Here is a 13,866-nt window from a genome sequence, read left to right as displayed (position 1 = left end):
GAACGACTGCACCTTAGTGCACCCGGCTGTCAAAATCCTGAAGTTTGCAGATGACACTACTGTCATCGGCCTAGTCGGTGACTAGTCTGCATATCGACAGGAAGCGGAGTGGTTGGAGCTGTGGTGCGGCTGACACAACCAGGAGCTGAACACGCTCAAAACTGTAGAGATGATCGTGGACTTCAGGAGGCATCCTTCGCCACAGCTGCCCCTCACGTTGTCCAGCTGCCTTGTGTCAACCGTCGAGACCTTCAAGTTCCTGGGAATTACAGTTCCTCAGGACCTGAAGTGGGCGACCAACATCAACTCCGTCCTCAAAAAGGCCCAGCAGAGGATGAACTTCCTGCGGCTTCTGAGAAAGCACGGCCTGCCACCGGAGCTGCTGAGACAGTTCTACACAGCGGTCATCAAATCAGTCCTGTGTTCTTCCATCACAGTCTGGTTTGGTGCTGCTACAAAAAAGGACAAACTCCGACTGCAACGGACAATCAAAACTGCTGAAAGGATTGTCGGTACCCCCCTACTCATCCTTGAGGACTTGTACGCTGCCAGAACTAAGACAAGGGCGTGCAAAATCCTCTCGGACCAACTGCACCCCGGTCACCAGCTCCTTCCCTCAGGTTGGCGCTACCGATCAATGCAAACTAGAACGAGCAGACATTCCAACAGCTTCTTCCCTCTTGCAATCAACTTCTTAAACACCAAACCTACAATTCCATTACAACAAGCTGGAATTTTTTTTGACGAGTTCGTTGTCACATTTCTGTGGGGCCAGTTATATATTATGCGTGCACTCACTATAGTAGTCTCGCCACGCTGCACTATTTGCATATATGCTGTTGACCAATACTGGCCACTCATGCCAGAGGAGCATCTGCTCCATTTGCACACTGATTGAGGAGTATCTGCAACATTTGCACAACCAACATTGTCCCAGATGATCGCACTACTCGTCACTTTAAACCGCATACACTCCTTGAAGTCTCAGCGCCCTTTGCACAATGGTCATTGCACCGGACTATTGCAATATTAGCCATTCGAACTGCTCTAAGTGCTAGAGGACTCTGCTTCTTTTGCACAATTGTCCCAAAAAAAAATTTAAATTTTAAATTTAAAAAAATTAAAATTTAGACAATTAGCAACCCTTTATTGCTCAGTGACTGTTTTTTTTTTTTTTTTTTTCCAATGTCTTTATGTCTCCAAAGTGTTCTCTGTCAATTGAATGTCTGTTGTCGTACGTGAGCGGCTCCAACTTCCGGAGACAAATTCCTTGTGTGGTTTTTTTTTTGGACATACTTAGCAAATAAAGATGATTCTGATTCTGAGATCGGGAAAAGAGAGAGCAAGAGCGGAGGACTTTAAATACTTGGGGTCAACAGCCCAGAGCAATGGTGAGTGTGGTCAGGAAGTGACGAAACGGGTCCAAGCAGGTTGGAAGGGCGGAGGAAGGTGTCGTGTGTGTTATCTGACAGAAGAGTGTCTGCTAGGATGAAGGGGAAAGTTTATAAGACAGTGGTGAGGCCAGCCATGATGTATGGATTCGAGAGTGCCACTGAAGAGACAACATGAAGCAGAGCTCGTGGTGGCGGAAATGAAGATGTTGAGGTTCTCTCGAAGAGGGACCAGGTTGGATCGGATTACAAATGAGCTCATCAGAGGTTTGATGGATACAAGGTTTGATGGATCCAAGGTTTGATGGATACAAAGTTAGAGAGAGCAGACTTCGATGGTTTGGACACGTCCAGAGGAGAGATGGCGAGTATATAAGTAGAACAATGATGGGGACTGGAGCTGCCAGGGCAAGAGAGATCGAGGAAGACCACAGAGAAGGTTAATAAATGTAGCAAGAGAAGACATGAGGGCAGTTGGTGTCAGAGAGGAGGATGCAGGAGACAGGCTTACATGGAAAAGGATGACACGCTGTGGCAAGCCAAAAGGAAAAGCCAAAACAAACACACGCCAAAAGAAAAACTCTGCTTTTTTAAAAAATATAGTTTTATATTTTCTCTCTTTCATTCATTCATTTTGAGTGACAATATATTCTTTTGAGTCTCCAATTAATGCATGTTTTTGGGATGTGGGAGGAAACCGGAGTGCCCGGAGAAAAGCCACGCAGGCATGGGGAGAACATGCAAACTCCACACAGGCGGGGCTGGGGATTGGACCCCGGTCCTCAGAACTGTGAGGCTGACGCTCTAACCAGTCGGCCACCGTAATTGGAGACTCTAAATTGCCCGTAGGTGTGACTGTGAGTGCGAATGTACGTGCCTGCGATTGGCTAGCAACCGGTTCAGGGATTTAACCCATCACAGTGAACACATAAACATGTTAGTGGAACACACTGGAGCAGGGGGCAGCTGAAGCGCCCGGGGAGCATTTCAGGGTATTAGCGTCTTGCTCAAGGACACCACAGCCGTGAGTCGGGGGGATGTTGGTGGATGGTCCAGTCGGGGTCTTGAACCTAAGTCCCCCACGGTGGCAGGCGATGATCTTAACCTTTGGGCCACGGCTGCACATGAGTGGCCAGTATTTATGAACAAAAGATATGCAAATAGTGCAGAGTTGCAAGACTACTACAGTGAGTGAATAATGTATAATTGAGCCGACAGAGATGTGACAACAATCTCAAGACAATGGAATGGAATTGTAAGTTAAGTGTTTAAGAAGTTAATAGCAAGAGGGAAGAAGCTGTTGGAATGTCTGCTAGTTTTAGTTTGCATTGTTTGATGGCGCCTATCTGAGGGAAGGAGCTGGAATGCATGTGTTTTGTGGACTTGGAGAAGGCGTTTGACCGTGTCCCTCAGGGAGTCCTGTGGAGGGTGCTTCGGGAGTATGGGGTACAGAACCCCCTGATACGGTCTGTTCGGTCCCTGTGCGACCGGAGTCAGAGTTTGGTCCGCATATCCGGCAGTAAGTCGGACTCGTTTCCGGTGAGGGTTGAACTCCGCCAAGGCTGCCCTTTGTCGCCGATTCTGTTCATAACTTTTATGGACAGAATTTCTAGGCGCAGCCGAGGCGTAGAGGGGGTCCGGTTTGGTGGCCTCAGTATTGCATCTCTGCTTTTTGCTGATGATGTGGTTCTGTTGGCTTCATCAAGCCGTGAGCTCCAACTCTCACTGGAGCAGTTCGCAGCCGAGTGTGAAGCGGCTGGGATGAGAATCAGCACCTCCGAATCTGAGACCATGGTCCTCAGTCGGAAAAGGGTGGCGTGCCCTCTCCAGGTCGAGATGAGATCCTGCCCCAAGTGGAGGAGTTCAAGTATCTTGGGGTATTGTTCACGAGTGAGGGAAGAATGGAACGGGAGATCGACAGGCGGATCGGTGCAGCGTCTGCAGTGATGCGGACTTTGTATCGGTCCGTTGTGGTAAAAAAGGAGCTAAGCCGTAAGGCGAAGCTCTCAATTTACCGGTCGATCTACGTTCCTACCCTCACCTATGGTCACGAGCTGTGGGTCGTGACCGAAGGAACGAGATCCCGGATACAAGCGGCCGAAATGAGTTTCATCCGCAGGGTGTCCGGGCTCTCCCTTAGAGATAGGGTGAGAAGCTCGGTCATCCGAGAGGATCTCAGAGTAGAGCCGCTGCTCCTCCGCATTGAGAGGAGCCAGATGAGGTGGCTGGGGCATCTTATTCGGATGCCTCCCGGACGCCTCCCTGTTAATAATCCAAGATGGCGCCTACCAGTGTGGTCGCCTCGGTAACGCGCTCTCTAGTATTGTCTTTGTTTTTGTGTTTTTCGTCTGTCTTTGGAGACCTTACACGACTCACTTACACAAGGGGAGACCTGCTAACCATCAAGGAGGCTACTGCGGACTTTCTGTCACCAACTTTCGAAAATCCGCTCAGTTTTTTCCCCGAGTTACTCACCGGAGCGGCGTCCGCGGTTTTCGGCAGCATGGATGCGGAAGCGGCGCCACAGAGGAAAACGAGCCGGCATTCAGGTGAAACTCCGCAAGAGAGGACACAGATTGGCGTTCCCGTCGATCCACCTCGCGAATGTACGCTCCCTACCCAACAAAATGGACGAGCTTCATCTTCTGTTAAAGACCAGTAAAGACTTCGGACGTTCCGCGGCCATGTGCTTCACGGAGACCTGGCTTTGCGACGCCGTACCCGATGGCGCCGTCACGCTTCCCGGCTTCAACATTCATCGAGCGGACCGCGACATGGAATCATCGGGGAAAACGAAGGGCGGCGGGATATGCCTCCATATAAACGAAAAATGGTGTACGGACGTCACGGTGCTCAGCACACACTGCAGCCCGCATTTGGAGTCGCTGTTTTTGAACTGTAAACCATTTTACTCGCCACGTGAGTTTGAATCGTTTATACTGGCTGGAGTCTATATTACACCACAAGCTAACACAAACGCCGCATTGCTAACGCTCGCCGAACAAGTCAACAAAATTGAAAAAAAACACCCTGACTCACCCCTCATTATTCTCGGGGACTTTAACAAAGCTAAACTCAACCACGAACTCCCTAAATACAAGCAGCACATCGACTGTCCTACCAGGGAAAATAATACTTTAGACGACTGCTACACTACGGTAAAAAACGCATACCGTGCTATACCTCGTGCAGCCCTGGGCTCGTCTGATCACTGCTTAATTCACTTAATACCGACGTACAAGCAAGAACTGAAATGTGCGAAGCCTACAGTGAAAACAGTCAAAAAGTGGACCAATGAAGCAAAGATGGAACTTCAAAGCTGTTTAGACTGCACAGACTGGAGTGTCTTTGAAAATTCAGCTGGCAGCCTGGATGAATATACGGACACTGTCACATCCTATATCAGTTTCTGTGAAGAGGTTTGTGTACCAACAAAATCATTTCGGACATTCAACAACAACAAGCCGTGGTTCACTGCTAAACTTAAGCAGCTTCGCCAAGCTAAGGAAGATGCATATCAGAGCGGGGACAGGGCCCTGTATAATCGAGCTAGAAACCAGCTTACTAAAGAAATTAACATTGCAAAGAGGATCTATGCAGCAAAGTTGGAAAAACACGCGCGAACGACTCGAAATCAGTCTGGCGTGCATTCCAATCGGTGACTAATTACAAGCGACGATCCCCCCCAAGCTGAGAACAATAGCACACTAGCCAACGACTTGAATACCTTCTATTGCAGATTTGAAAAGGACAGTTTCACTCCACACACCCACCCGGCCGCACCCGCGACCACAACCACACCTCTGACTTCTGTGTTAACCATCCATGAACAGGATGTGAGACGCATCTTCAAACAACAGAAGATTAACAAAGCAACAGGACCGGACCATGTGTCCCCATCCTGCCTCAAAGTCTGCGCGGACCCGCTCGCTCCAGTCTTCACTCAGATCTTTAACAGATCTTTGGAAATGTGCGAAGTTCCATCCTGCTTCAAACGCTCCACCATCATTCCAGTCCCCAAGAAACCTGCAATCTCTGGTCTGAATGACTACAGGCCTGTCGCTTTGACATCTGTGGTCATGAAGTCCTTTGAACGTCTCGTGCTGGACCACCTCAAGAGTGTCACAGGTCCCCTGCTGGACCCCCTGCGGTTTGCCTACCAAGCGAACAGGTCTGCGGATGATGCAGTCAACATGGGACTGCACTTCATCCTAGAACACCTCGACAGTGCAGGGACCTACGCGAGGATCCTGTTCGTGGACTTCAGCTCAGCGTTCAACACCATCATCCCTGAACTCCTTTCAACCAAGCTTCTCCAACTCAGCGTCTCACCTGCCATCTGCCAGTGGATTTACAGCTTTCTGACGGGCAGGACACAGCAGGTCAGGCTGGGGGAGGCCACCTCATCCACACGCAGCATCAGCACTGGGGCGCCCCAAGGTTGTGTCCTCTCTCCGCTGCTCTTCTCTCTCTACACGAACGACTGCACCTCAGCGAACCCGACTGTCAAGCTCCTGAAGTTTGCAGATGACACCACTGTCATCGGCCTCATCAAGGACGGTGACGAGTCTGCATATCGACAGGAAGCGGAGCGGCTGGAGCTGTGGTGCGGGCGACACAACCTGGAGCTGAACACGCTCAAGACTGTAGAGATGATCGTGGACTTCAGGAGGCATCCTTCGCCACAGCTGCCCCTCACGTTGTCCAGCTGCCTTGTGTCAACCGTCGAGACCTTCAAGTTCCTGGGAATTACAATCTCTCAGGACCTGAAGTGGGCGAACAACATCAACTCTGTCCTCAAAAAGGCCCAGCAGAGAATGTACTTCCTGCGGCTTCTGAGAAAGCACGGCCTGCCACCGGAGCTGCTGAGACAGTTCGACACAGCGGTCATCGAATCGGTCCTGTGTTCTTCCATCACAGTCTGGTTTGGTGCTGCTACAAAAAAGGACAAACTCCGACTGCAACGGACAATCAAAACTGCTGAAAGGATTGTCGGTACCCCCCTACCCACCATTGAGGACTTGCACGCTGCCAGAACTAAGACAAGGGCGTGCAAAATCCTCTCGGACCGTCTGCACCCCGGTCACCAGCTCTTCCGGCTCCTTCCCTCAGGTAGGCGCTACCGATCAACGCAAACTAGAACTAGTAGACATTCCAACAGCTTCTTCCCTCTTGCGATCAACTTCTTAAACACCTAACCTATCATTCCATTACAACAAGCTGGAAAGTTTTTGACTTGAGTTCGTTGTCACATTTCTGTGGGGCCAATTATGTATGACTAGTGCACTCACTGTAGTTGTCTCGCCACGCTGCACTATTTGCATATACTGGCCAATCATGCCAGAGTAGCATCTCCTCCATTTGCACACTGATCGAGGAGTATCTGTAACATTTGCACAACCAACATTGTCCCAGATGATCGCACTACTCGTCACTTTAAACCGCATACGCTCCTTGAAGTCTCAGCGCCCTTTGCACAATGGTCATTGCACCGGACTATTGCAATATTAGTCGTTCGAACTGCTCTAAGTGCTCGAGGACTCTGCATCTTTTTGCACAATTGTTTTTTGTCAATGTCTTTATGTCCCCAAAGTGTTCTGTAAATTGACTGTTTGTTGTACTAGAGCGGCTCCAACTACCGGAGACAAATTCCTTGTGTGTTTTGGACATACTTGGCAAATAAAGATGATTCTGATTCTGAAGTTGTTCCGGGCACGTCCCACCGGGAGGAGACCCCGGGGACGACCCGGGACACGCCGGAGAGACTACATCCTTCGGCTGGCCCGGGAACGCCTCGGGATCCCCCCGGAAGAGCTGGATGAAGTGGCTGGGGAGAGGGAAGTCTGGGCGTCCCTGCTAAAGCTACTGCCCCCGCGACCCAACCCAGATAAGCGGTAGAAAATGGATGGATGGATGGATGTTATTCAATATCAATTACTATTATTATTAATTCTAAAAAAAACTGGACTAAGACGAGACTCAAATCTTACTGAATGTTCGTCAACGAAAACAAGACTAAACTATCCCACATTGAAATGACTCAAACGTGACTAAGACTAATAAGCATTCGTTCAAAGGACTAAGACTAAAACTAAAATGGCAGCCAAAAACAACAGTGCCACCCCCTAAAATGTGCTCATGAATTTAACATGGTCCTTGCAAAACTAATTTATTGTGGAATGGAAAGAAGTTCCCTATCGCTGCTGGAAATCATAGAGCTGTTAGTACTCGTCTGCAACCCAACAATTGTAGCTTGATTTGCTTTCCAACTGAATTGTACAGATAATAAAAACAGACATTTTATGAAGAAAAAAAAAACACTTACCTGTTGAGGCAGCTCACTAATGAGATACTGGGCAAATTTTTGGAGCTGATCCCTCTGCAGCCTGGACAAAGACTCTGAGACTGGGGCCCTCAGACAGACAGATGAGGCCTGTACAGGAAACAGAACTCTTAAGTACTGTATTACAATAGAACTCAAACAAAATCTTCAGCTTAATTTAACAAAAACAACAGTCGTCAGTGGCACATCTGCCACAACACCCAAACAGATTTTTGACTTGCGATAGCTCGGAAGCCTCCTCTCCGTCTGTTTACATATGGAGCAGGTCAAGAACCAAACTTTTCAGACATTTGCGAAAACCAAATGAATCAATCACACATGAGCAATCACCATGTATACAGAGGCAAGGAAAACTCGACCAGTACTGATATTCAGTGTGGGCAGACGTTTGGCTCAAGTGGTTGATTTGTATTAAAAAATAAAATTTAAATAAAAAACTAAAAATGGATTTTTATAAAAAAGTGTATTGACACACTACACGAACTGTGTCGGCACTGTATTGACACTGTGTTGGTCACTCAATAGTGACCCATGCAGTCGTTCTAAAATCATTGCAGGTAAACAAAATGAAAATAAGATGGAAACGCTTACATGCTGCAAACCCAACATCAACATCTATGAAATAATATTTCATCGCTCGTCCTTTACTTAACATCATCGTATCATTTCATTGACTCAATTTGTTTGCGGAGTTGTTTTTGAGAAGAGTTTAAAATTTGCTTAAAACCTTGTTTGTGTAAATGCTAAAATGAGTTGGTAGGTAAAATATGGCAAATTTTTCTGTAATAAAATTCAGTTAAAATGTTTAAGTTATGTATGGATTTTGTTAACTTAAGTGTTCAATCATACGAAATAAAAGACTAAACATTGATTCATTCATACATTTTTATTGAGGAACAAAAGTTTTTGAAGTGTCTTTGCTCCAAAGCAATATCTCGTCTTAGACGCCAGTTCCCCTTACTTAAAAAAAACTTTTCCACAGGGTAGAGATGCAGACGGTGAGCATAAAATGTAAGTGCAAGTTGATGTTTCAGGAGCTCCCTGAATCCCTCATTTTAAACAATGGCAAGTGGCTGACAGTCTTTGGTGATCATGTCGACCACAGCCTCATCCACTGCTTGCTTGTTAGGAACTGCAAGCCAAAAGGGAATATTTTGTTAAGAGCTTATTAAAGGACTGTCATTTTTACAAATAATATTACAGAGTCAGACAAAGCCTTTTGTGTGCCATCAACTATTTTTGAAAATTCTATTTTTTTTTTTTTGTGAGACTTTCAACATACCTGGGGTACTCACACAAGTATCTGCCAATTCTTCATTGCCATGCAGAGCTCTATAATGCCTCAGCATTGATGCAAGATAGCTCTGTGGTGCAGAGCCGACACTTCAACTACAATAAAATAAAAAGTTCATTTATCTGAAAACAATTCAGACCTCTGACCAGAAAAGAGTACAAACATAGTGCAACCTCTGTATCTACAGTGGGGCAAAAAAGTATTTAGTCAGCCACCAATTGTGCAAGTTCTCCCACTTCAAAAGATGAGAGAGGCCTGTCATTTTCATCATAGGTATACCCACCTATGAGAGACAAAATGAGGAAAAAAAAAAAAAATCCAGAAAATCACAGTCTGATTTTTAAAGAATTTATGAGGAAATTATGGTGGAAAATAAGTATTTGATCAATAACAAAAGTTCATCTCAGTACTTTGTTAAATATCCTTTGTTGGCAATGACAGAGGTCAAACGTTTTCTGTAAGTCTTCACAAGGTTTTCACACACTGTTGCTGGTATTTTGGCCCATTCCTCCCTGCAGATCTCCTCTCGAGCAGTGATGTTTTGGGGCTGTCGCTGGGCAACACAGACTTTCAACTCCCTCCAAAGATTTTCTGTGGGGGTGACATCTGGAGACTGGCTAGGTCACTCCAGGACCTTGAAATGCTTCTTACGAAGCCATTCCTTTGTTTCCCGGGCGGTGTGTTTGGGATCATTGTCATGCTGAAAGACCCTGCCACGTTTCATCTTCAGTGCCCTTGCTGATGGAAGGAGGTTTTCACTCAAAATCTCACAATACATGGCCACATTCATTCTTTCCTTGACACGGATCAATCGTCCTGGTTCCTTTGCACAAAAACAGCCCCTAAGGATGATGTTTCCACCACCATGCTTCACAGTAGGTATAGTGTTCTTTGGATACAACTCAGCATTCTTTCTCCAAACACGGAAAAAATACGGAATCACGGAAAAAAAACGGAATCACCTGAAGCAGAGAAAGCTTTCGATAAAGTTAACTGTGCTTTCCTGTTTGCAGCTATACATTGGATAGCATCATTATACTAATTCGCCAAAAGCGACAGTCACCACAATTAGGATTACTTCACAAAGTTTTACCTTCCAAAGAGGAACCAGACAAGGATGTCCACTCTCACCAACGCTTCTTGCAACATTCGTCGAACCTCTTGCTGCCGCTATACGTCAGAATGCAAATATTAACGGTATCAAAATCAATCTGTATGCTGATGATATTCTTCTTTATTTACAGGAACCCAAGTATTCTCTTCAGGCAGTCTTCAATCTCATTAAAACATTTTCACAAATATCAGATGACTCTATCAACTGGACAAAATCAACAAGACTCACAGTAACAGCAAACTCATGCAGATCAAATCCCATATTACCCTATTCCTATAGGATACAAAGTATTTAGGTATTAATAATACAATAATTATACCCACACCTCCTCGGCGCCTCTCACCGTGGGCAACTCCAGAGTGGAAGAGAGTCCAACCCCTCTCGAGAGGACTGGTACCAGAGCCCAAGCCGTGTGTGGAGGCAAGCCTGACTATATCTCGTGGGAACTTCTCGACCTCACACACCAGCTCGGGCTGCTTCCCTGGCAGAGAGGTGACATTCCCGGTCCCGAGAGCCAGTTTCTGTAGCCGGGGATCGGATCGCCAAAGTCCCTGCCTTTGGCCACAGCCCAGCTCACACTGCACCCAAACCCTATGGTCCCTCTCCACAGGTGGTGAGCCCATGGGAAGGGGGACCCACGTTACCCTTTCGGGCTTTGCAGGCCCGGCCACCAGGCGCTCGCCTTCAAGCCCCACCTCCAGGCCTAGCTCCAGAGGGGGGCCCCGGTGACCCGCATCCAGGCAAGGGAAACCTCGATCCACTGATATTAACTTGAGGCCTCAGTTTTTGAAAAATATTTCACGAATTACCGTATTTTCACGACAATAAGGCGCACTTAAAAGTCTTAAATTTTCTCCAAAATGGACGGGGCGCCTTATAATGTCGTGCGCCTGAATGTGTGCACTGAGTTCCAAAATCTATAAATGTTGTTGTGTGACTTTGATGAGCGCGCCGCTTTACTGACTGGGAGCACTTCCTGCCGACACGCTGCTTACAGAGGAAAGCTGGACTTGACTGAGGACAGCATGCGGACGTTAAAGGGGGAAGGGCGCGCGTGAAAGAGGACGCTATATTGCGCCGGTATGTGCATTGTGCAAAACAACATCGGTTTGACTAAGGACCCCCGAAAATGGCACCTACGAAGAGACACGCTTATGAAGCACAGTTTAAACCGCGAGCTATCAGTTACGTGGAGGAACATGGGAATCGAGCAGCCGCGAGAGAATTCAATATCAACGAATCCAAGGCTCGCAAGTGAAGGAAGCAGGAAAATGCCGGCATCATTGCTGAATGAGGATTGATCAAAAACTAACATGAGTACATTGTTTAATACTTCAATAAAATACAACCGAACACAGTTTTGCTCCCGCTGCCTTTTTAAAAACTTACGTTTTAGCGTGCAAAATATCTTTCGGTAGCGTACGTTTTAAGCTAGTGTATGTTTGACCATGCCTGAGCCCAATAATACGGTGCGCCTTATGTATGTGTTAAACACAAAAATAGACCCCGTACCTGATCAGGGCTGCGTCTTTTAATGCGGTGCGCCTGATGGTCGCGAAAATACGGGATATCAGCAGCACTCGTTTCTCAAGTTTGGGCTCGCAAGTCAAAGCAAAAACTCGACGGCTCCTAAGTCGCGTCACTCGTAACCCGAGGCACCACTCTATTTGAAAAAAAACTTTTGAGTTACTTATTTGTGATGTTTATATATATAAATATATATATATGTTTATATATATCAATAAATATACTTTCTGATTTATAATGTAAAGCAATTTGGTCTGGGAGGGTCTGACACTAATCCTTTTTGAGTGGTGGCCCGACAGAGCCAAGGTGTGGTGGCCCTGTCAGAACCTGCACTGGCCCCGACACTCATGAAATCATCCGTTAAGTTTGAGTGATTATTTCGTATTTGGCATCTGTAAGCTGTATTATTTAAGACCCTTTGAAAATGTTGTGGTACAGTTGCATTCATGGCGATGACTCCGTCCTAACCTCACTAAAATCAAGCCAATGCAATTGCACAAATTAATAATAATGCTGAAAAGAATACCGGTAAATGAATTACAAAATTATTAAAATATTTTTATTATCTTGTGTCTTGAGGTTGTACACACTATGTATATTATATATTAATATATACAGTGTCGTGAAAAAGTATTGGCCCCCTTCTCAACTTCTTATATTTTTGCATAGTTTCGCCACTTTAAGATCATCAAACAAATATTACGCAGGTGGACTTAAAATGTACAAAATAATAAAGGGGGCGAAAAGGAGCTATCCTTGAAATAAATATATACTGGTACATAAAAATAATGCAGAATAAACAAAACAATTTTCAACATAAAGGAAACAAACATTTTAGTGCCTTTGACCGTTTTCATGTGAAAAAAATGTTTGGTTATTTACTCCAGAGAAATAAATAACCAAGTTTTTACGATATCTATAATTCACACACGGCGGCTGTATGCCGTATTTTGCCACAAGTCAGACAAGTGTTACGACAGTGCCGTAAAGTGTCATCGTTATTGTTGGTGAGCATTGCCTGACTATTTTGTTGAATGAAGTCCTTGTTAGCACACTGTTGTTGTATGCACATTTTTGGACAATGATCTGGTGATGAAGTTACACATTGTGCCGCTGCGCTTGTCCCTCGACACGATTCCATTGCCCCTCTGCCGCTCGATTGACTCTATTCATGCTTATGCGGCGTGAGCATCGGCGATCGACTTGAGGCTAATTCATGTTCGTGTATCCAGTCAGGTGCGCGCCGGTCGCGGTTTGTCCTTGCGTTATCACATCATGTCTCGGACGAGATGTTTCGCTGATCAAAGTATTTCAGCCCATAACTGAAAATACACTTTTTGGCCATTTTTGCCGGGCGAAATTATTATTTTTTTTTTTCGGTGACTTAGAAATTTTTGCTGGCCCCTCCATATGGAGTTGGGGGGCCGAGACAGCGGCGTGGTGGCTCCGGTCCATCGTTAATGTCGGACGCTGTCTGGTTCAGTTTTATACATTTCTTAACTTTAATGCGATAAATATTGACAATCATCAAAATATATTGTGATATCAAATATATCTCAATGATAATTGGCTTCAAGTATTTCAGGTCAATCATACTTTTATAACTTACATTGTGGATCCTGAAGAGACAGAGTGCCACCACATGGGCACACCATTTTGCACCAGCACCACAGGTACAACTGCAGGAGGTGATGCGGCAGCGATCAAACATGACTGCCACATTGTAGGCGCCTTTAGACTGTCCAGACTGACTAGGCACAACTGTAGCACTGAGATGGAAACCTGAGAGAAATGACAGAAATCCAGTTGGGGTTAACAAAACAAAAAAGGACCATGAAGTTTAATTTTTCATTTAAAATATGCGGCATGGTAAGGCAGGTAAAGTGTCTCATGGTTGAGAAGTCAAAGAAGTTAACATATCATCTTGCATTCCTCTAAGGAGTTAAAGTTGAACTAAACTCATTGTCGTGTTTTGTTCCTATATACAACCCCTATGCCAATGAAGTTGGGACGACAAGATATTTAATGTTCAAACTTACAAACTTTATTGTTTTTAGCAAATAATCATTAATTTAGAATTTTATGGCTGCAACATGTTCCAAAAAAGCTGGGACAGGGTCATGTTTACCACTGTGTTACGTCACCTTTTCTTTTAACAACATTCAATAAACGTTTGGGAACTGAGGACACGAATTGT

General features: G+C 45.7%; 1 protein-coding gene across 6 annotated transcripts in view; it reads right to left on the bottom strand.

Moving 5' to 3' along the window:
* The window catches only part of zswim8 (zinc finger, SWIM-type containing 8), a 160,590-nt gene that overhangs the window by 109,016 nt on the left and 37,708 nt on the right, over positions 1-13,866 (bottom strand). For all 6 annotated transcript variants that reach the window (XR_009769510.1, XM_061691079.1, XM_061691080.1 and 3 more), the window contains exons 4-5: positions 13,279-13,451; positions 7,717-7,824 (exon numbers count right to left, since the gene is read on the bottom strand). Coding sequence is in view for 5 of the 6 variants with exons in the window: in XM_061691079.1 (XP_061547063.1) it covers positions 7,717-7,824; positions 13,279-13,451 (281 nt within the window). In the remaining variant the exon portion in view is untranslated. The remainder of the gene's footprint in view (positions 1-7,716; positions 7,825-13,278; positions 13,452-13,866) is intronic.

This window comes from Phycodurus eques, chromosome 11, assembly GCF_024500275.1.
Source record: "Phycodurus eques isolate BA_2022a chromosome 11, UOR_Pequ_1.1, whole genome shotgun sequence".
Taxonomy (NCBI): Eukaryota; Metazoa; Chordata; class Actinopteri; order Syngnathiformes; family Syngnathidae; genus Phycodurus; species Phycodurus eques.
This window is presented reverse-complemented; position numbering and strand designations above follow the sequence as displayed.